The sequence below is a fragment of the Ananas comosus genome, linkage group 4 (genome assembly GCF_001540865.1).
Source record: "Ananas comosus cultivar F153 linkage group 4, ASM154086v1, whole genome shotgun sequence".
Lineage (NCBI taxonomy): Eukaryota > Viridiplantae > Streptophyta > Magnoliopsida > Poales > Bromeliaceae > Ananas > Ananas comosus.
In genome coordinates this window covers 13,797,800-13,822,210 of record NC_033624.1, presented here as the reverse complement: position 1 = coordinate 13,822,210, position 24,411 = coordinate 13,797,800, and the positions used below count along the sequence as shown (strand labels likewise).

The window sequence follows — 24,411 nt, the reverse complement described above, 5'->3', positions numbered from 1 at the left end:
AGTGAAAAGGAACAAAGAAGTTTTCAACTGTAAGTGCCAACTTTCGTTATTTTAATTTGACATAATTTTATCTTTTGATCGAAACTTAAATTTTTTAAAATAACATAACTGGCTTTAACACACATTAGACCAAAGTCAATTGAAAAAAAGACGAAGAAAAAAGAATAAAATACTAAGATCTAATTTGATAATGTGCAGCTAGAAACATTATTTTCATACCATAAAAGACTTAAAAATCTTAAAAAATACATAGAATTTTTTTCGTACTATAAAATTACAATTATAATATGCACCGGAGAAGCATGTGACTGTTATAATCATAATATTACAATATTAAGAAAGAAAGAAAAGATTGTAGGCATTTTTTTTATTTTTTAATTTTTTAAGTATAAAAATGATCTATTTAGCCATCATATTACCAAACTAGATGTAACTCATTTTTCACACTACTTGCTTTTATCTCATTCATTTTCTACTAAATAAATAACAAAATTAAAAAAAATCTTAGCTACATAAATATACAAACTAATAATGAAAGAAAATTAATTTGTATTTAAAAATTTAGTTTAGCAAAAATATTATTTCAAACTGAACTTTACAGACCCATAGCCTGCAGAGTTTTTTTAAAATAGAAAAAAAAAATAGAAAAGGCAATTTATTTTGTGTTCCTTTTAGGGACTGTTTGGTTGCATATATTTCTAAATGCACTGCAGTTGAAAATGCATGTATTTATTAAATTTTTGTTTTGTTTGATATAGTTAGGTCCAACTGCGACAGTTGTATCTACACGAGAAGGTCCAACTACAGCAGTTGGTACTGTAGCTAAATTAGCTGTAGTACCAACTGCAGCCGTTGGAGACGACTCACCTATTAAAAAAATAAACAAAGTGTGATTTTTTTTTTCATACACATTTTTTTAAATTTTTTTTTCAAAAATATCTATTCATAAAATCTGATAGGATTTAATAATATTTGTTAGGATCAATAAATTTTTTTCCATACGTTTTATTTTTTCAGTATGCTAGTTTAATGATTTTTTTTTTTTGACGAAATGTATAATATATTTGCATTTAAAATTTTTTAAATTCATACATAATTTTATAATATATAAATTATATATAGATATAAAAAATTTAATCAATAAATAAAATATAATTGCGTTATGTTTAAAAAAAATAATCTCATATTTCTATTTAAAAATGGATAGAATTTATAAATAGGAATATTAACCGCAGAATATCAATCTGCAGTAGTTTCAATTACATCTAATCAAACAAACGGACTCCTAGTTGCGGAATGTAATGTGGCGCCCACCAATAGGATGGGCGATTGAACTCTAGCTTGAGATTAGGCTTCGACAATAGGAATCCTCTGAAAACAGAGAACCATGTCACGTCCAAGCACAACAGGCCCCACCTAGTGATTACTACTTGGGGGACCCACCCCTTTCCACCACTCCAATCTCTTCCCTTTTTTTTTTCTTTTTTTTCTTTTTTTTTTTTTCTGGTTTTTTGTGGGAAAGCGGACGGGGTGGTCTCTTCTCAGTTCTCACTCCCACCTTTTCCATTCAATTTCTCTCTATACTACCATTTCAACGTTCCATATATCCTAGCCCAACCCCGTAGTCTCTTTTATAATTAGACAACGTATCTCTCTCTCTCTCTCTCTCTCTCTCTCTCTCTCTCTCTCTCTCTCTATATATATATATATATATATATGTATATACACAGACCCAAATAATATATGTAGAGTGTGCTACATACTTCGACTCGGACGTTGTTTCTTACTCCATACGTACTCTCTCTACATGAAAAACAAAATAAAAATTAAAAAAAACNCTCTCTCTCTCTCTCTCTCTCTCTCTCTCTCTCTCTCTCTCTCTCTATATATATATATATATATATATGTATATACACAGACCCAAATAATATATGTAGAGTGTGCTACATACTTCGACTCGGACGTTGTTTCTTACTCCATACGTACTCTCTCTACATGAAAAACAAAATAAAAATTAAAAAAAATAAATTAGAGTACTATAGAGAAGTATTTAAATCCGAGTGAAGACAAAAAAGCAAAAGAAAAGAGAATGTAACAAAAGCGAGACGACCAAGAACCCCAGGAGGTGTCATTGCGATCGATCAAATTCAATTAATCCCTTCCCCTAAACCTAAACCTAAACCTAACCTCGCTTTTTTTCCTCCTCTCCCTCCCCCCCAACTCTCCATCTCTCCGAAACACCAGCTTGCGCCTGCGCAACAGACCAATAATAAATAGATACACACACACACATATATATATATATTTATATAGATAGATAGATACATCAAGAGATATATATTTATATATATGGAGCCGGGCCCGGACCCTTCCGGCGGTAGCGGTGGGGGTGGCGGTGGCGGTGGGGAAGGCCCTTCCTCTTCTTCTGCCGCAGCAGCAGGAGCAGCAGCAGGTCCGTCCTCCTCTTCTGGTGCTGCTGCTGCGGCCGCTGCTGATCCGGCGACGACGCAACCGCAAGCGGAAGCGGAGGCGATGGAGCAGCAGGCGATGCAGCAGGGGCAGCCGAGCAGATACGAGTCGCAGAAGCGGAGGGACTGGAACACGTTCCTGCAGTACCTGCGGAACCACAAGCCGCCGCTGAGCCTGGGGCGGTGCAGCGGGGCGCACGTGATAGAGTTCCTCAAGTACCTGGACCAGTTCGGGAAGACGAAGGTGCACGCGGAGGGGTGCGGCTTCTTCGGGCAGCCCAGCCCGCCGGGCCCCTGCGCCTGCCCGCTCCGCCAGGCCTGGGGCTCCCTCGACGCCCTCATCGGCCGCCTCCGCGCCGCCTACGAGGAGAACGGCGGCCGACCCGAGTCCAACCCCTTCGCCGCCCGCGCCGTCCGGATCTACCTCCGCGAGGTTCGCGAGAGCCAGGCCAAGGCCCGCGGAATTCCCTACGAAAAGAAGAAGCGCAAGCGCGCACCGCCCACGCCGCAAACGCAAGGAGGAGGCGGCGGTGAATCGTCTTCATCGGCAGCTGCTGGGGCCGGAGAGGGGTCGAGCGGCGCCGCAGCCGGGGCCTCCGATCCAGCTGCTTCTTGAACTATAATTTGAGTATACTACTCTACCAGAAAAAAAAAAAAAAAAAAAAAAAAAAAAAAACATTACANGCGGTAGCGGTGGGGGTGGCGGTGGCGGTGGGGAAGGCCCTTCCTCTTCTTCTGCCGCAGCAGCAGGAGCAGCAGCAGGTCCGTCCTCCTCTTCTGGTGGTGCTGCTGCGGCCGCTGCTGATCCGGCGACGACGCAACCGCAAGCGGAAGCGGAGGCGATGGAGCAGCAGGCGATGCAGCAGGGGCAGCAGGGGCAGCCGAGCAGATACGAGTCGCAGAAGCGGAGGGACTGGAACACGTTCCTGCAGTACCTGCGGAACCACAAGCCGCCGCTGAGCCTGGGGCGGTGCAGCGGGGCGCACGTGATAGAGTTCCTCAGGTACCTGGACCAGTTCGGGAAGACGAAGGTGCACGCGGAGGGGTGCGGCTTCTTCGGGCAGCCCAGCCCGCCGGGCCCCTGCGCCTGCCCGCTCCGCCAGGCCTGGGGCTCCCTCGACGCCCTCATCGGCCGCCTCCGCGCCGCCTACGACGAGTCCGGCGGCCGCCCCGACTCCAACCCCTTCGCCGCCCGCCCCGTCCGCATCTACCTCCGCGAGGTCCGCGAGTCCCAGGCCAAGGCCCGCGGCATCCCCTACGAGAAGAAAAAGCGCAAGCGCATCACCACCACCACCACCACCTCATCAGCAGCAGCAACAACAACAACAACAACAACACCATCACCATCATCATCATCGTCTCCATTACCACCACCACAACCACCACCTGCAGCAGCAGCAGAACCACCTGCTGCTGCTGCTGCTGCTGCTATTACTACTACTGTTACTGTCACTGGTGCTGCTGCTGCTGCTGCCGCTGCCAGTGCTGCTAGTACGAGTGCGGCTGCGGGGTCGAGGAGTAAAAAAGCGCCTGCTGCTGCTGCTGCTGCAGCGGAGGGGGAGGGGGCGAAAGCGGAAGAATCGGAAACTCCGGAGGAGGAATCACCATGAGTATACATAGATTGGAACATTTGGTATAATCTTCTTAATTAATTTTTAGGAATTTGATCTTTATTTATTTGAAATAATCTTCAATTTAGTTTCCTCCGTAGTATCAGTAGCAGTAGAATTATTGTTTGGTGCATGTGGGGAATTAATTACAGAGAGAGAGAGAGAGAGAGAGAGAGGGAAACTCGGGAGGATTAGGATTTAAATTATATACAATTTAGTTCTAATCTGTGGATCGAGGAGCTAGCCAGAGGTATATAACCGGAAAATTAACTGGGAAAAAAAAAAGAAATTAATTCCTAGAGAAAAGAGAGAGAGCGAGAGAGAGAGAGAATAACAACAATTTCATCAGTCCATCTCTTAATTAATTATAGCTCATTAATTATTTCTTGATTTTAAAGAAGTACGTAATTATTAATCTAAATTCGTTAATGGCTAGTCCAGTACTGTTCACCAATTAAATTAATTAATCTACAGTTACAATATATATATATATATATATGTACACTGCTTAATTTAATTTTCTTCGTTGTGCTAACATTAATTGGAGTGCAATAATTAATCTCCACCATTTTATTTATTGCTTTTATATAATCTCAACTTACTTTCCTATGCACATATTCGAAGAAATGTAGATAGATAGATCGATCACATGTTTATTATTGTAGTTTGAAACTTTGAACAGGAAAATCGATACTCTTTCCCTTTGAAACAGTGTTCCCTCCCAGAAACTTCCAACAAGAATTACGCTCTTTCTCTCTCTCTCTCTCTCTCTCCCCTCTCCGTACACCAAACGTAATAATTACTTTTTTAAAAAAAATTTTACTTTGAATAATTTAATAACTCTGCTTTGAATTATTTAATTCGAATAGTTATGTCGCGGTGTCCTTACTCCATTACGCGGACGCGAGAGAGAAAGAAAGAAGATGCGCAAGGGAGACGGTACGAAATTATTGCCTGAACGCGGTGCACCGCGTCATCAGTGCAACGCCTCGTCATGTCTTACATATTTAATTAGTATATATATTTTATAAAATTTATGTACCTATAAATTTACTGAAATAAGCAATTATTTTAAATTTTGTATTAAAAAAATAAATTAGAAGGTTGAGAAATAGAATCAAAATTTTAAAATTGTACATATAATTTATCTAAATTAAAAACTATTTTGAGTTGACTATTTAACTTTTTAAAATTTTAATTTTGCTATCTAATATTTTAATTTATTTGATTTAAGTCAGTCAATAGTATTTTTACTGTAAAATTAAATGTGTAGCTTATCTTTACAGATATAGTTAGTAAAATTTATTTAATTTTTTTTTTGAGAGAAAGGTAGCACGCTACCTGCTTCATTTATTTAGTCAATGAATTTAGCTACATAGAGTGAGACAGCAAGAGCCTCTGAAAAAAAGGAAATAAATAAATAAACAAGTGAATAAAAACTAACTACAAACGTCGAATCAAACACTCAAATAAAACGGATATCATTCAGATCTACAAAATTCATGCAATTCTTACAAGTATATATTTATCATGGCAAATAATTATTTCAAAATTTAAAAATAAAGTATCATTAATTGACTCAAATTAAGATAGAATTGAAGATTGGACGGTAAAAATTAAAATTTAAAATAATTAGGCAATTAGTTCATGTAAGTTTGGTGGGTTTTTTACCTAATTGTAATAAAGAAAGGGGTGCGCCGGGTTCACGGAATAATTTATTCCCGCCGACGCCCAATGGCTGCAATGCCCGTAGTGCTGCTACAGGATTTCCCGCACGTGCGGCCGCCTCTGACTAGGGCAATTCCAGAAATCAGTACCCGTGCTACGGGTTCCAAATGACTACCCCCGTTTACTCCCCCAACCTACCCGATGTGCGTTGCTTCCCGAGTCATAAATCAGAGTCCGAGATCAAATTATCCTATTTGGTGCCGTTGCTGTGTAAGCCATTCTTTTTCATTTTTTAGCCCAATAGGAGCGTGACCTCTTTCCAAGTGCATTGCGACCCTGCTTTCCTCTTAGAAGGTAAAATAAAAAAAAAAAATTTAATTGCATCTCTTTTAACATGCCTAATATTAAATATATTTTTTAGCAAATTTAACATTTTATTTTTATCTTCACAATTGTTCAGTGATATTTATTTTTGCCCTTTTGATTTGTTACGTTTCGAGCACTGTTTATTTTTTACAAAAGATAAGTAAAATAATATTTTTATCCTTATAAATATATTCATTCGAAAGCCCATTATGCAAAAATGTTCTTCCAGAAAATATTTTACCTAATAATATAAGAGGGGTAAACAGGTCAATTTAATTCAGCCACTAACCAAAGTTAAATATTTTATTCATGGTTAATTATATTTTTCAAACGAATCTTAACAGTAAGGATATATTTGAAAACTGGAAGACTTTTATAAGGATAAAAATAAAAAACTAAACTTTGTAAGAATATATCTACTATTCGATATATTTATAGAAAGTTGTATGCAACTAACCTAAGTAAAAAATGTATGGGAAGTACCTTACTAACTTTTTATTTTTTCCATCAAGTTTTTGAAATCTAACTATATTTGAAATTTTAGCAAATTTATTAATGATTTTATTAAATTTAATAACTTTTAATTATTCTTAATAATTAAATAAAATAACAAATAGTTAAAGGCTAAAATTAATAGAATTTTTTAAATCAAAAGGGGTTTCAATCATTAAAAGGTAAAGTTGGGGGCCAATTTCAAAACGTCCTATAGTGGAGTGGGTCTCGGTGTATTTCTTTTCGCCTAATTAGTACGATAATCCAATTGAGAATGACCCATGCAATGGCTTTGCTTAGCCCTTGATTAATCAAAATTAGCACTTGGTTTAATTCTATCTAAAACATGGGTTAATTATTCTATTTGAAAATTTGTAAAAGAGGACATCTCAATAGCATACATCTCTTTCTACTCATTTCCTTCTTGAACATCTACCTATCATTATTTTTTATTCAAGGCGAAGATATTTTTCTTTAAACTTTATTACCTTTCACGGGGAAAAGATTATTACCTTTCGCCCGTGGTTAAAGAAAATTTATTGCCTTAGAGATACGATATCCAATAAGATATGAATGAAGTTGCCTGTGGATGTTGATGCTTGTTTAGAGGATCCAAGCCAGAATTTTACCAAAGAAAAGGCCAGAAGTATAATTTTTAGTTAATAGAAAATTATAATTTTAGTTGAAAAATTTTCGCCCCGTGGCAGGAGATTACATTGGGCCGAGTCATGTTCAAAATACCGTGAGGTTAGGTGGATCGAATCATGTTTGAAGTGTCTTTAGGCTGGATGGGCCAAGTCACAATTGAGATCCGTGGGCGCTGTATTTGTATATTTTAAGTAAATTAGTTGCTTATTTTTAACAGTTCGAGCTTTTGGGATTAATGGTTAGCGCCAACGATCTGACAAGTGGTATCAGAACCAGAAATTACTGTTTCGATTCCCGCATGTTGCAAATAGCAAATGTATGCAGGTACTTAGGGGGGGGAGATTGTTGGCTTAAATAAGCCCGCATCCTGCTCTGTGGCGGAATGCCATGTTGAGCCGAGTCATACTCGAAGTGGCGTAAGGTTGGGTGGGCCAGGTCACAATCGAGACCTGTGGGCGTTATATTTGTATGCTTTAAGTGTGCCATGTTGAACTGAGTAATATTCGAAATGACGAAAGGTTGGATGGACTGAGTCACAATCGAGATCCGTGGGCACTGTATCTGTATATTCTTAGTGAATTAGTTGCGTATTTCTAACAACTCCAGCCTTTAGAATTAATGGTTAGCACCAACAATCTAACAAAAATCTCTTAATTATAGTTGTTAGTTATTATATATATATATATTTGAAAAAGAAAAAATTATAAATCTATTCTATAAGTGCTGAGTATTTTATTGCAAGAAAGGTTGGACAAATTAATTATTAAATAACTTGCTAAGCTATCAAATATATTTCCCTAGACAAAGATAAGTTTAAAGAGTACATGGTTCCCAAATATTGGGCCAACACCAAAACTTTATTAAGCAACCTCATTATCTTTATTTAAAAAATCTATTTGCCCCACAAGACTTTAAAACAACATTAGGGACTAAAATATAATTTTCAAAGCCTTCAGGGTGTCCATGGCCATCTTCGGACTCAACATATATGGTTTCGACCTCGATCCACTAGAGAATTTGCGTGAGATTATTTGAAGTAATTTGTTTGAAATAGAAACAAGAGGGGTTTTTTTTTTTCAAATAATCTCCTGCTTTACACGAAACAAAAAAATAAAAATAAGTTTAGGTTTCTAGTACTTCTAAATTCTAAAAAACTTACTTTGTTTTCTCTCACGTCAAAAATTCTAGATCTTCAATTTTTTTGAAAATAAAAATATTATTATAGAAGCAGGTCGAAACAAGCCGATCAACTGAGTGATCAGTATATTTAAATTCAATTCATATCTGAATATAATTATTTGATTATCTATTATGTAATATTAATTATATTATGAGTCGATTACCTCAATGTCTCTAAGTATTACTAGCTAATTTTCTCTAAAAATGAAAAACTATTACTAGCTCACACTTCATTTTGATCCCCAAAGTTCAACATACATGCATTCCAGAGATTAAACAATCAATATTATTTTAACCTTAGCCCTATCATGTCTCCCATGACAATAAAATGAAATATGACATGCCACGTAATTATTTTCTATACTTATTAATTATGAGTGAAGAAAGATTTGACCATGACAAAAATCGTAATATATTAGGTCAGTTGCATTTTTATACATTCTCAGACAGTGACTATTTTAGCATTTTCATGTAAAAAATATTTCGCTGGCACGTAACTAACAGATTTTGTGAGTAATTTAAAAATTAAAATGAAATATCAGGCATATTTTAGTGACAAATAGTGCAATTTATTGCCAAAGCACCCCATCATAATTACATGGAAATTAAACCTCCTAGGTTGGTAATGAATTTAATTTAAAGGAGGTTAATTAAAATGTATGAATTTGTTGGTGGCTCTCCCTCTTTAAATAAGATAATTTAGATGAAAAGGAGAGCACATCTGCGCTTGTCTAAACTATCCCACAATGCGTTGAGGAAGACCTTTCAATTGAAAAGACCCCTTATATATTTATTATATATGTAAATATATCTATATATATGTACTTAAATATTATAATAATCTAATCTCATTTGCATCTAAGCAAGACACCACCACCACATCAATCCACTATAATAATAACCTTAATTCCTTACATGTGATGTGGCCCCCTTTGTGATCCTGCTGGGATCCTCCATCACACAAGAAATTAACATCAAGGGTGGGTTATTTAATTAATTTGCATTATTAGTTACTTTGGTCTTGTTGCAAACTTTGGTTTAAATTATTAAATTTCAACAGTATGCGACGGATGTATCGATGTTTAATTTCTATTTCAGTCGAATCTATATATATTTCAACTCCTTCTATGAGTTGCTTGATTATTCTGTTTAGCAGTATTTTCAAAAGCACTTTGGCTTTAAAATTATTAATATTGATGTTGACCTAAGTTCATGGTGCTCTAATTTGTTGTATTACATTTGCGTCGGAATAAAAGCTATCTAGTGTTAATTCAAAATATTAATGCCATGAAAATAAGTTATCGATCTTTTGTTCTTTCGATTTCTCTTATATAGATAAGCATGCATGTGCATGTGAAAATTGTTGAATATACATATATAGAACTAGAAAACTAGGTAACAACTTTTGGATTTGGATTATTCTCTTGGTAATATGTTGAGTTGTTAATAACATCAAGTTCCTCTACTGTTTAATTAAGTGATACTGGGACCTACTAAGATCTCGGCCGATCTTATTCAAGGTAAAGGATAGCTCCATTTAGGTATTTTTTCCCAAGATTCTCTCCCTTTTCTTTTTGTTTAATAACCTAAGCATGGGCTAAACCTCAAGGAACTAAAACTTAGATCTCAACACTCCTCACATTTAACCTCAAAATGTGGTTTTGTACATGTGATTTGAACATACAATATTCTATTTTGATAACATGTGGAACTTCAACATTTTTCATATTTTTAGGACATTTCTAATTCTCGGGGACCAGTTATCCTGTCTCTATAACTCAGTTCATATTCGCTATGAACGAAACAGATAGCAAGCCTATCTTTCTCTCTTAAAAAAAAAAAAAAGCATTTCTCACATTTTAAGTGTGAAGTAAAATTCCCAAAAAAAATGAAAGATCATTATTTTGTTATCCAATCATGTATGAGGTAATCTCTTAATAAACACATTAGGTCATAATATATATATATATATATATAGAGAGAGAGAGAGAGAGAGAGAGAGAGAGAGAGAGAGGCTCCTATATTTTCGTAAGTATGGAGGCCTCCGTACTTATAGGTTATTTTCAATGATGGTATATTTGATTCGGTGATCGGTTCCGTTAAATATGATCTATGCTATTGGAACTATTTAGAAACCAAATTTCATAATTTTTTGACTTTATTTGTCTAGTGAATGAGTAGTCTAAAAATGAACGGCTGAAAATAAAAATTTCATAAAAAATAGTGATAAAATACTCAAATTTCAATTCACAAGTATTGATCTTGCTATTGATATTAAGTAGAATTTTCTTTTCATGTTTTATGTAATTTGGATTGTTCTACACAATTGAACTTCAAAACATGCCACATCGACCATTAAAATAGTCGATTTTGAGATCTTTTGATCACTTGGTAAATGATGTCAAAAAAATATCACTACGACAAAAACGGTCTATAGCGACACTTTTAAATGTAGATACATGTCAAAAAAGTGTTGCTAGCTAAAATTACCGACACTTTTAAAAATGTTGCTATATGTGGGGTCGCTAGGTATATAGTGACAGTTAAAGAGTGTCGCTATAACCTAAAAGAGTGCTGCTAATTTACCAACAATTTATTTAAGCATTTAGCAACCGCCGAAACTCTATCTCGTTGGCTGCGGTGGCGAAGGAGGATGACAGGAATGACTCTTTGTCTAGAATTTTAGTGGATTGAGTGAAGAGAGAAGAAAATATGGTAATTGATTTTTCTTTTTTTTTTCTTTTCTGTTTGTAATCGGGCCAAATGGACTGGGTGTGGTGGGTTGAGTAGAGTAATCTTTTATTTTTGGTTGGATTTGGTTTTATATTTAGGCATTAGTAGATATTTTTTTAAGTTTTAGCATAAATGGGACACTTACTCAAAAGTGTCCCAAACATGTGTCCCTATAATCTAGTTCTGTTGTAGTGTATGAAATTAGATTTCTAGATAGTTCCAATATGATAGATTATATCTAACGGAGCCGATTGTCGAATCGGATATCCTATCATCGAAAACAACTTATAAGTACGGAGACCTCCGTACTTTCGAAAGTAAAAGAGACGTACTCTATATATATTCTATACTATATTACAATATTGCATATCATGAAATAATATTTAAGAAAAAGTAAATAATTTTAATCAGCTTAATTTTTATGTTAATAAAATGCCAATTCTCAGCCGAGTTGCAGCACCAGATGAAGGAATCATTAGATGCCGCATTAGAAAAAGAAAAGAAAAACAAGGAAAGGACTACAAAATAATTTAATAAATCAAAAGGAATATCAAAATATTCATGCATATTGAGTGAGGTAGCTAGATTTAAGTATTCTAAGCATGTTACATCAGCTGGAATATTAAACTATTGCTGTTGTAGTCATTTAAAGATGATGTGTTTAATTATGCTCTATGGAGTTGCTTCTTTATCTCAACTAATCTACTTATATTTATATAATAATAACCTAGGGATTCACCAATATTAAAGTATATATATCCTTCTCTCTCTCGATTGCTTCTGCTATTGGAATTACTATATACATCACTCACCAATTGATATTGGGAGGAGCATTTATCCAATATATTAGTGGGATGCTATATAGTCTAAGGTTTACATGTGTAGGGAATTACTTTTGCCGAGGAATAATCATTTTATGCAACACAAGGGATATTTCAATAAACACTTTATTTCAATAAATTAAAGAAGGGTTAAAAAAAAAAAAGCATAAAAAGCTAAAACTTTAATAAATTGATTGAGATTTTTCCGTCCATATATAATTGGAGATATCTATTATGAGATTCATTTATGTGACCTTAAACTCATTAATATAGGACAAGAAATGATCATAATGAACTAATTAAAGCTCAACACTATGACTTAATTAATACCTAGTAGTTAATTAATCATGCATATGGTCAACCCATTTCTCAAAATATAGGAGAAAAAGAGTTGAATATTTGCAACACCATTTTGAAATATAGGCGTCGAACGATCCACATCTTTAATTTTCTTTTTTAAAAAATAATTTAAAATGCTGCTACCTAAAGTTAGTTCACAACTTATGTCTCGCATAATTAAAAACCTCTAATTTAATTCGTAACTAATATTTTAATTATACTTAATGCACACAACTTATGTTACAATCGCTTACTTACACCAAAACATCTAAATTTATTATTTAATTAAGTATTTTAGTGAGAATTACCAATTAATTGTAAACTTAATTAATTACAATGATACTCATGTCACAACCGATCGCCTCATATACTCTCGATATATTTTTTAAATAAAATAGATGTGGCTAAACTTTGGTAGAAATTAAATATTTGTTTAGAATTAATTAATGATTAGAGTGTGTATGTTGATGGTTAGGAATATTTTTTTATGTGTGGGAGAAGTGTCACGGTTTTTTCATTATTGGCCTAAGTAAAAATATTAATAAATTCTATTAATTAAGTTAATCAAGTGTGGGTGAACGATACCTACTTTTAGAAGCTTCACAATCCTGTATGAAACTATGAATACACCATATATATTATATACCTAGCATGATTTACGCCAACAAATAACTAATTTTTGAGTAATAATACTCAACCCATCCAGTTATATAATATTTATCACCCACTTATTTTAAAGTCAAAATTAGTTTATTCTATATAAATTAACTGAAACTATATATACAATGAATTAGAGATATTCAAAAACTCAGAAATTGCAATTTAGTCAATCACTCCCTTAACTATATATAGAAGTGTGTTAACAAGTTAAGCAATACCAAATGGTCAAATACCAGGGAATAGATAAGAGATTAAATTATCTTTTCCATGGTGATGTTAATGTAATGATATGATGTGAAAGTAGATGCACAAAGATATAGTGCTTAATCTTGATTTCGCACAATGCTTTGTCGGGCGGGAGAATCAGAAGTAACTTTACCTCGAATAGTTTGAGGCATTATTTCTTTACAGTTTCGTGTGCGCAGAAAAATTTTAAGTATATATGAGACAATTTCGCCTTTTATTAGTGGCAAGATATATCCGGGACGTCCGATACAGTTAGCTCAATCGAATGAATAGAATTTTTCTTCTTTTTTTTTTTTTTCTTTTTGATAGAATCATAGAAAGTAGTGTTATGAGTATTGATTCGGAGGAAACATAATAAAAGAAAGGCACGGGTACTTAGGCTTTAAGAAATTTATTATAAGTTAATAAACCAACAAGAATAAGCACTCTCAAAATCCTTGATGATGAATCAAAATTTGTCAATGTACAAGAACAAAATAGGATGTGAGTTGTTTATAATTCATCTCCCCAGTTGTAGCTATCCATTGAGTAAACAAAATTTCTCTAGAACAGTAACTTAGAAGCCCATGGATCCAAAAATGAGAATGTTGGGCCTATGGCCTCTGAGTATTAAAATCTCATTTATAAATTTTTTTTAAAAAAAATAATGATCTATAGATAGAGCTTCTAGAGCGGCTTCTCTACATTAGAAATTAAAAAAATTTTCAGAAACCAATTATTTATCGAATACAAAATTTGAAAATTTTTACTAGGCTTAAAAAATTGAATGAGCTTTTGAGATATCATATACATACGCTTTTATTTTATACCTTGTGTCTTATGCTATTATAAAAAATTAATTATTGAGAAGATCGTAATAAAAAATCGCTACTAGTCCTTTTCGTGAGCATTGTAAAAATACATTTTTATACGATTACGAATCAAATTGCTTTTTTCGGATAGATAAATTTTTCGGCCCAAGATCGGGATGGACATATCAAAACCTAAAAGCCCAAAATTGGATTGTTTATTAGTGAGACCGCTTGTCCAGCTCGGCCCATGGATCATTTTGCTTTTTAAGATGTTTCCATTAAGTCATTAGTAAATAATATTTACTAGAGTTAATTGTATACAGATCTCTATAAACATATCGCATTACACGTATATCTTTATGAAATTTAATTTTTTATATTATTATTTTTATTAAAGTTCAGTAATATTCATATTTGTTCCTGTGATATATTGTCGTGGATCGGATTTGAGCCTCATAAATTTGAGGCATGGTTAGACAATTTTTAAAAAAAGTCCATCTACCAATAAAAAGAAAAAAGAAAAAAGAAAAGTTAAAGAGTATCTGTTTGAGAAAGCCCTATAGTTGTGGGTTTGTCATACATATATTTTCATAAAATATTACATTAAAGCTGAGATCAACCGTCCGTGTAAGATCTAACGGCCTCGGATCAGCCGCTCTCTCCGTTCAGATCCGAACCGCCTTTGTAGCGAGATGGTTTCACAAAATATTGCATTAAAGCTGAGATCCACCGTCCGTGTAAGATCTAACGGCCTCGGATGAGCCGCACTCTCCGTTTAGATCCGAACCGCCTTCGTAGCGAGATGGTCTCCCGTGTAACACCAAACAACACGGTAATTAAGCTGACATGTGGGCCCTACAACGTTTGTGGGGCCCACATGTCAGATTTAGCCAACGTGATATATAACCGTTACATCCTAGATTATACTTTCTGGGTGGGCTACAAATTCCAAGGCGGTACGGAACGGGGCGAACGCAGCATGATCCTATTTTAACACGTGTCCACCTAACGGGGTTTGTAAAATCGTACATAGATCCACCGAACTATAGGATATTTCAACATGGTCTCTATTTTTTTTTTAATTGCTAGTCCTTTTTGCTTTTTTTTTTTTTTTTTTTCCGTGCGAATCGAGTAGTTTTAATCGCTAAAAATTTACCCCAGAAAAAAAAGAATGCTATTGAATCTCCTGCATTTTTAAAATTTAACTAAAGTAATGATTTAAATAAAAAATTTAAAAACTAATACCGTTTGACCCTATTTCAAATTGATCTATACTTAGTGCATTTTTTTTCTTTTAATATAAAAAATTATATTATTCCTTTTGTGCTATTTTTAAATATTAAATTAAATTAAAATATAAAATAATAAATAAATTTTAAATTTTGAATATCATTTAGGTGCTTATCTAATTTTACCTGAGCACCCCCTTAGGCATCGTTTGGACGGGGGAAAGTTATCCCCTTTATATCGAAAATCAAATTTTTTATTCGAAAATAATAGTTCTCGAATATCTGAAATAAGTTGGTATAACTATTCCCACTGACACTTTCATTTTTTATATATAATTATCCACTATTTTTCTTATTCCATATTATCTATCCAAACGTTATTTTTTAATCTCCGGAACAATCCAATTTTCATCCAAATGCTATTTTTTTTATTCCCATACTTGTATCTATTTTTGTAATAGTTAATTCTTGCTTATACCCGAATCAAATACTACCTTAGTGCTAATGATAGTATCCTATATAAATATATATATATATATATATATGTACAACTTATAGAGTCTGGAGAGAGAGAGAGAGAGAGAGAGAAAAGAAGAAGAAGGAAGAAACCATGGAAGATGTGGCTGATGAGAGAGAGAGGTTGACCTCTCTAACAAATCTAAATCCAGAAGAAGAAGAAGAAGAAGAGGAAGGACAGAAGAGAGAGAAATCCCCAGGTGGAGAAAGAGAGGAGGGTGTGGATACAGCAACAAGAGGAAAAGAAGAGGGGATCATAGATCACATAATCTCCAACTTAAGTATCAACATTCCAAGCCTCTCTCCGCATGGTTTGGAGGAGAAAAAAGAAGAGGTTAAAGAGAGCATGGAAGAGACCCACCAAAAAGAGGATGAGGAACCCAATAATGGTGGTGGTGATGGATTAATAGATCATATAGTCTCCAAATTGGATGCAACAATAGCTATATCCCCAAGTGGTAAAAAGATAAAAGGAGGAGAGGAATCCTCTAGTGGTGGAGTTATTAATCACCTCCTCTCAACTTTACCTGCTTCTCTTCCTATTTCAGGTCTCTTTCTTTTACCCTTATGATCTTCTACTTATGCATTATTATATTAACACATCTAATAATGTGCCTAGCACAGATCATATTTAATGAATCTTACTTGCAGTTACACAGTTTTCTTTTTTTCTTTTCCTTTACTTAAAAGATAATTTAATTTTAGCTTTTTGGTGCAGTAAAACTCTACATTGCAGTAGTCTAACATTTGTGTGAAAATTCATCATCGAATTTCTGAGGTTGATAACTCTAGCTATAAAATGCTTACACTGATTTAATGTTGATTCCTCTGTAAATTAAACAGATGAACAAGCCCCAGGAGCAGATGAGGCTTCTCTTCTCATTTCCATCGTTGAGGACTAAGGAGACTAGGCTTATGTTTTTGTATGATTTCATCTGGAAATTAAATAATGTACTCTACGGTTTTTTTCTTTTTCTCTTTTTTAATTTGTAACTTTAGGTGCATGTGACCTCCACTTTTTAGCTAAAAAGCTCCTGCACTGTGTGTGTATATATTTTTACTATGGTCGAATTGGTTTGAGCCTTGTTGACCATATATATATATATATGTGGATTTATTTCATTGTTAATTAATTATCTGATTTTGGAGAGGATAATTATGAGACGAGTTTTTATTTTTATTTTTTCCTCTCTATTTTTTCTGAAGTTACCTGTAGCTGCACTATGGAACCCTCATCTTCTAATCTATTTTAAGATGTCTAGATAAAAACTCCTGACTCCTGAGCGTTCGAACAACTTCTCTCGTGGTAAATTATAAATTAGAATATAAGAGTCTAGTATACCAACATGAATTTTGGGACTTTTTGGTTGTGTGGAAAGCTCAGATTACTTCTTATTACCAATATACTATTAACACTTCTTTGGCTAACTCCATTAATATCGAAGTTTCTACCATTACAAGCTCGTCTACAGCTTTTAGTAGTGGCGTTTGGGAGCTTGAGTTCCAAGATTTCATTTAAAAACTAGACAGTAATCTGAAAATGGTGAATTATTCATCGTATTTTTTTATTCTTATTTATTATAACATTAAATCTATAAAAAAGAATTAATTAGTCAAATAAAATTTTAAAAAAAATTAATTAAAAATTTTTATACGGTTACTATAAAAAGGTCCCAGAAAAAAGCATGCAAACAAGCTCATCTCGTGACAGTTCGGAATTTTCAGCTTTTGTTGTTTGGAATTTTCAGCTTGCTTTTTTATTTTTCCAAAAAAAAAAGCTTTAATATTTTTTCGGTTATGGCTGCATTGCTTATATCCCTTATACCACATATGTTCATTGTTAATTTCTCATATGAAATCCTTAATTTATTAAAACATTTTTTTTTAAAAAAGAAATACCAATTATAAAAGGAGTCCACTTCAACATGGAGGGGCGTCATACAGTTTTACTATTTTATCATGCAATTTAAGTGGTTAATTTTATATATTTGATCAATGGTCACAAAAATAAATAGAATTTTTAATAATGTAATTTTGCTAATATTCTATTTTCCCAGTACGACTCAAAATTAAATAGGATAATAATANAATTAATTAGTCAAATAAAATTTTAAAAAAATTTAATTAAAAATTTTTATACGGTTACTATAAAAAGGTCCCAGAAAAAAGCATGCAAACAAGCTCATCTCGTGACAGTTCGGAATTTTCAGCTTTTGTTGTTTGGAATTTTCAGCTTGCTTTTTTATTTTTCCAAAAAAAAAAGCTTTAATATTTTTTCGGTTATGGCTGCATTGCTTATATCCCTTATACCGCATATGTTCATTGTTAATTTCTCATATGAAATTCTTAATTTATTAAAACATTTTTTAAAAAAAAGAAATACCAATTATAAAAGGAAAAATATTAGGAGTCCACTTCAACATGGAGGGGCGTCATACAGTTTTACTATTTTATCATGCAATTTAAGTGGTTAATTTTATGTATTTGATCAATGGTCACATAAATAAATAGAAATTTTAATAATGTAATTTTGCTAATATTCTATTTTCCCAGTACGACTCAAAATTAAATAGGATAATAATAATAACAATAATAATAATTCGAGCTCGGTTCGATCACAAAACGAGCCTAACTTTGAGCCAAGCTTGAGCTTTAGCTCGATCGTGTTGGACGCGTTGACACTTGTAAATAAAAGCTGTAGCGGCAGCGCCATCACAGCCGTCCGATTAGCGATCTTCGCAACCTCCCCTTCGTATCAACGTTCGCACGACTATTTAAATGCTGGCGAAGAACCGACCCTCTCTCTCGGCGGTGCAATTTGGATTTGCCCTAATTCAACGACTCTTCTCTCTCTCTCTCTCTCTCTCTTTCTCTCTCTCTCTCTAGTGAAAGAGGGAAGCGAAACCCTAGTTCCATGTCGGGAGCGTACGGTTCCGGCGGCGCGGGCGACTCCGGTCCCCCGATGCGCGGCGGCGGCGGCGGCGGCGGCGGCGGAGGATACGGTGGCGGTGGCGGTGGCGGATATGGACAGCGAGGTACGAAGGGGCCTTTCTCCCTTTTGCTTAGCCTAGTTCTCGGATCTAGTGTATTTTCGCCTGGATTTTGTACCTATTTCTTTGATCTGTGTAGGCGGCGGCGGCGGCGGCGGCTACCATGGCGGCGACCGTGGGGGTCGCGGAGGCGGAGGCGGAGGTGGGCGAGGCGGCGGACGCGGTCCCGGAAGTGGCCGGGAAGGGGATTGGGTTTGCCCTAATTCGAGGTATTTACTGTGTACTTGTGATTTCTTGATCTAGGGTTTCTTTTGTTGTGCTTCTTGTCTGATAAAACTTGTTTCTTGGGTAAGCTGCGGGAACTTGAACTTTGCAAGAAGAGTCGAATGCAATAAGTGTGGTGCTCCGTGCCCTAACGGCGGTGGTGGTTCGAACCGTGGGGGAGGAGGCGGTGGCGGTGGGTTTAACAGGGGAGGTGGTGGAGGTGGAGGACGGTATAATCGTGGTGGCGGAGATTATGGTTCTGGTGGCGGTGATGATTATAATCGTGGAGGCGGCGGTAATTTTGGGTCCGGTGGTGGATCTCGCGGCTATGATGGAAGCCGCGGTGGCCGTAACGGTGGGTATGGCGGAAGAGGGAGTTATGGTAATACCCCGGGTAGAGAAGAGGGTGGTTATCCCAACCCAGGCAGAGAAGAAACTGGCTATGCCCAGGTTCCTCCTCCTTCGTATGGGGGTTCTGTTGGGAACTATTCATCTCCTCCGAATTCTTATGGTGGGAATAACTCATATGGTGTTGACCCTGTTCCGCCACCTAACCCAAGTTTCGGTGGTCCGAGTTCCTATCCACCTAGTTATGGTGCTCCACCACCAAACCCCTATGGCGGTGATGCTCCTTTAGGGTCCAGAGGTGCACCGGTTGGCTACGATGGCGGCTATGGTGGTCGGCCAGTCCCTGTTCGTGATGGTAGTGGTGCGCCTCCTTATCAGGGAGGTGGAGGCTATGGTGGTGGTGCTCCTGTTGAGGCCTCTGGAAAGATTAAACAATGTGATGATAATTGTGGGGATACATGTGATAATTCTAGGATTTACATATCGAATTTGCCCCCTGATGTTACTGCTGAGGAACTGCAGGAGCTTTTTGGTGGGATTGGACAGGTATTGAAACTTCTCATTTTAATTAAAAAAAAGTATCAGTTCTTATTTGTCCTTTATTTAGTTCATAAATTCTATATATATACATACATACATATGTATATGTATGTATGTATTAATTAGTTCTTATTTGTCCTTTATTTAGTTCATAAATTCTCTATGTGTACATACGTACATATATGTATGTGTATGTGTGTATGCGCATTTAGCCTTTTATGAAATATGTGAATTGCATACTATTCTGACATTATGTTTGACAATAGTATGAGTTGTAGGAAATGCGTCATTGTGTTGTTATTGCTAAAAGTAGTAGGTCGGGAGGTCATCACTGATTTGCTATAATTACATGGAGCTCTTCATCCGCTTGTACATAATTCTTCTGTAAAAGTGTGGTTTATCTTGTCAGAAGTTGTTCTCTCTTATGAGAATAAACATGGTTCTTGTATCAAAACCATATTGAAATTTATGGTGGTGGTGATGGTGTTGGCGGCGGCGGCTATTAATTATGTTGGTACTGTGGTAACTGATTACCTTAAATACTTGTAGTGCTATGTGTGTGCTTATTAGTAGTGCTGAAATTTGTATCCGTTTTTTAATTGCTTAATATTTTCCCCTTTGCTGAATTTAACTGTTCTAGACCTTTTTTTTTAAAGGTTGGAAGGATTAAGCAGAAACGTGGCTACAAGGATCAGTGGCCTTGGAATATTAAAATATATACTGATGACCTGGGAAAAAATAAAGGTGATGCTGTTCTTTCTTATGAAGATCCCTCTGCTGCGCATTCAGCTGGTGGATTTTATAACAGTGAGAGCTGCCTTCTATTTGCTATTTATTATTTGTTTATTCTAAATTTATTTGATATATACAACTGTTTTTTCACAGATTATGATATGAGAGGCTACAAGATAAGCGTTGCCATGGCTGAAAAAACAGCACCTAAAGCTCCACCTGCATATGGCCATGGGTAAAATCTCTTCTGCTCATTTTGTTTGTTATTTTGTTCTACATGACACAGGCGAAGCTGGTATCTTTTTTGATGTTTCATTTGTGCTTTGAGTCTCTGATTTTAATGAATGTGAGATTTGTAACTAGGACTATTTATATCTCTAAAGAAGTATTAGCTGTTTCCTCATAGTGGATTTTAAAGCTGTTGTCTTGTAGTACATTTATAATACCAAACGTAAAGATTATAATGGCTGTTTTACTTTTGAGAGATCTTTACATTTGGTCCTGGTTGGTTTTGCATCTCATATGCTGTTAGTTTTGGTTCGCCATATTTACCTATATGTACAAATACTTGGGTGCTTATAGAATGTCTGTTTAGCTGTTGACAAGTTGCTTGTATTTTCTTTCTGTTTTCTTATTATTTGTTTTGAGGTACTAGATGTTATAATTCTGCAATTTTCAACTGTAGTTTTTTGTTGTTCGTTTGATATGATTCAATTGGAGGTACTAGATGTCATAAACTGCAGCATACTAGGTAAGTTCCCTCTTCTTCAGGTCTCCAAATCGGTGGAAGAAGAATGAAAAGGGTGGACAAGTAAGATAGAATTTTACATGAGTTCTTCGTTGAGAACTATAAATATTTAGGGTGAATATCTTGATCACTAGTTTTTTCATTGTTTGGATATCTGAATAAACCATTTTTTTTGGTGTTTAATTGTTTCCTGCGATTTCTAGAGAAATGGAAATATTTTCATCATCTGGATTTATTAAAATATTCTTGCATAACTAATACTTTTAGGTCGTTGGCCATGTTTTACTTAGGGTTTCTGTATCTTCCCAATGTAGTGGTTAAGCAGATGCATTTGTATGATTCTTGTAGCCTTCTAGATAGTGAACTTGTTCGGGAAATTGTATTTGGATGACAATTTGGAATAAACTATTTACAAGGGAACCTAATGAACTATGAAGGAAAATAATGTAATTTGTTTGCGGTGAACTACACTGAAAGGTAAAATTGTTCTAGATCGATAATACTAGAAATTTAGAATAGAGAAATTAAAGAAGTGCGTTTGGTATAATTGTTTAAGTAAGAGGCTAAAAGAAAATGTTGTAATGTAATTTTCTTTCCATGATTGATACTGTTTCTTTTGTGATTGAAGCTATGAGATTATTTTTGGAGCTTTTGAAATTTTTTTGATATTCTATAATAATTTGTAGAAATAAGTTGTACTCCCTTTGTTCCCATTTGTCGTTGCAAGTACTGTATTAGCTCTTCTTGTCGACATATGCAGATAAACAGATTGTTTTAGACTGGGAAAGAACCAAGATGATGATCTACTTTTAATTGTTTGGTATTTGTATTGGTTTGGTATTTGCATTGATGCTAATGCCTTTTGATACTATCTGCGGGCTATTGATGACTTTGCCAATGTAGAACGTATTTTCCCTTCCTCTTTTTTTGCATTTTGTTGTCAAAAGTGTTAGTTGGTTTGCTACATTTTGAGATAGCGGTTCTTATTCATAACAAATGGTTGAAGATATTTGCTCCTTACACATTTTCATTCTAATTTTCATTATATTCTTTTAATGTATCTTATGGAGCAGGGGTGGCAGAGGTGGTGGGTATGGTGGTGGTGGTGACAGGCGCAGGGACAATTTCCGTGATGGTGGAGGTGCGGGGCCTGACAGGAACCGCGGCGGTGGTTTCCGCTCTCGACCATACTGAAGAAGAGAATCAGTTAAAAATGTACTGAGAATGTGATCTGTGAGAAACTGTTTCTATTACCTATTCACTCATACAAAGGAGCCTAAGGTAGGTGGACTTTATTCTCCCTTAGGCTTTTTCTATCTTATTATCTGAAGAAAATCTGGATGGGCGGCAGTTTTCTATTTGACCATAAATTAATTAAAAGTTGTGTGAATGTTTTTTTCTAGAGGCAAGTGGATATAATCTGCGAAAATTTGCTGGTAGGTTTGAGATTTTCAGGTGAGTGCTACTCTATTTTGATATTTACAATCATTAGTTTCCCTGTCACCATTAATCTGTTTAGGTGGTATTTTTTAACTCTTCTGCATGAATACATAGTCTTGCTTTAATCACGATTTTGTGCTTTTGTTTATTTTTATTTATCAAGTGTTGCTTACTGTTTTTCTTTGATTGTGTGTTTATGTTAATCCATGCCTCCATGATATTCCATTCAATGGACTTTTAATATCTTGAAGCCTTATCTGGCTCAAAAAGAAGACGTAGGCGCCACAAGCGGACTTACCTAATTATCAAAACCTAAATCATCCTTCTTGAATGGAGATGCTTCCTTCGAGGACTGAAAATTTCGGAGCACCTACATATTCAGGTGGGTCTCTCTCCCCCCTCTTCTTTATCTAATCTCTTTTTCCTTGGTCAACCAAACGTTTGGTCTTCATAACTTTTTGGTAGTCCTTCAATTCACGTACCTAAAAAGTTCACCTAGCTGCAGACGCATTCGGGTTAGTGCTAAATAGCTTTATGCTGTATCAACTATTCCTAGCTTTCCTCCAAGTTGAGCATTGTACACAATCATGACAACGCTATATCCCAATGTCTATGGATTGGAGGAGATTGTCGGAGATGTCTACTAGATCCATTAGGATTTGCAGAAAAGGTACTAATCTGGTAGCAGTCATCTAATGTCCTGATGATGCTTGTGTCACTTCCTCTTCCGCATCCTTCGTTAGAGGTGCAGTGGGATATCTAAGCACATTAGTATGTGTTCTTGCCGGTAGCTTGTGCGCCTGTCTAATGATTAAGTTGAAAATTTTTCTCGTCGCAACATGGAAGAACTTAATTTATGCGCCTGACTGCTTTGCTTGCTTCAGAGCTTAATTGAAATTGAAAAGTGCTGCAAACCGTTATAAACTTTTTTAACGTCCAACGAAAACTTGGGACTATGTTAGATCTTTGCTTCTCTGATGCTATGAAGTAAGAGTGGTAACCTGTGAAGCATCTAGCCGGTTCTTCAATGGAACCCGCTGGTTTTTCAATGGAAATTTTTACTGTCATTTCATAGAGCCATAGAGCTCAGTTTTAATGTGCTTTGAGAAAAGCGGTCGGATTTGAAGAATGCATCCCCAGCAAGGTCTTCCGATGTGGCTGACTGCATTGAACCGCAATGGAAGTGTGGGGAGAGATTATGTTGGGAGTATTCGACGTGGTGGTTGCATATGGAATGTCTTACCTTATTTTCGATTTTTGTCGTGTGATTGAGCACCAAAGGTAATTGCAACTTAAATTATTTTTGAATTCTTAGAACCATATACTTAGCATAGTAAATTGGAGTTATGTTGCTGTGGAGGCAACATATTGTCTGCTTGTTCTCATTTCTGGTGAGAGCTGCTCTTTCAGCAAGCATATTTACTCACTGGGGGACCTCCACCTCTGTGATATATATTTTTTTTAAGTAAAAACATACAAAATTTATCTGAACTATATATTATTTTAAAATGACTATTAAATTTTTTTAATTTTGATTTTACAATCAAAATTTTCAATTTGCTTGATTTGGGCCGTCAATGGAA

The 24,411-nt window shown here is 35.5% G+C and overlaps 3 protein-coding genes and 1 pseudogene across 6 annotated transcripts; all 4 read left to right on the top strand.

Annotated features, from left to right (window-relative positions):
• Positions 1,915–3,130, top strand: LOC109708452 (protein LIGHT-DEPENDENT SHORT HYPOCOTYLS 5-like). Its single transcript, XM_020230203.1, has one exon. The coding sequence runs from the start codon at positions 2,350–2,352 to the stop codon at positions 3,082–3,084; it is 735 nt and encodes a 244-aa protein (XP_020085792.1). The 5' UTR covers positions 1,915–2,349; the 3' UTR covers positions 3,085–3,130.
• Positions 3,149–4,171, top strand: LOC109709131 (annotated as a pseudogene).
• Positions 15,829–16,808, top strand: LOC109709664. Its single transcript, XM_020231987.1, has 2 exons — positions 15,829–16,314; positions 16,610–16,808. The coding sequence occupies exons 1-2, from the start codon at positions 15,861–15,863 to the stop codon at positions 16,666–16,668; spliced, it is 513 nt and encodes a 170-aa protein (XP_020087576.1). The 5' UTR covers positions 15,829–15,860; the 3' UTR covers positions 16,669–16,808.
• Positions 18,556–24,136, top strand: LOC109709248 (transcription initiation factor TFIID subunit 15b-like). 4 transcript variants are annotated; one of them, XR_002215941.1, is made up of 8 exons: positions 18,556–18,801; positions 18,896–19,025; positions 19,110–19,914; positions 20,565–20,715; positions 20,794–20,875; positions 22,462–22,843; positions 23,080–23,210; positions 23,385–24,136. XR_002215941.1 is itself a non-coding variant. In XM_020231380.1 (6 exons), exons 1-6 carry the CDS (start codon positions 18,681–18,683, stop codon positions 22,580–22,582), a joined length of 1,410 nt encoding a protein of 469 aa, XP_020086969.1. In that variant the 5' UTR covers positions 18,556–18,680; the 3' UTR covers positions 22,583–23,017. The 4 variants fall into 4 exon arrangements, 1 of the variants encoding a protein (XP_020086969.1); XR_002215943.1 differs by lacking the exon at positions 23,385–24,136 and having other exon boundaries at positions 22,462–22,669; positions 22,792–22,843; positions 23,080–23,371; XR_002215942.1 differs by lacking the exons at positions 23,080–23,210; positions 23,385–24,136 and having other exon boundaries at positions 22,462–22,669; positions 22,792–23,011.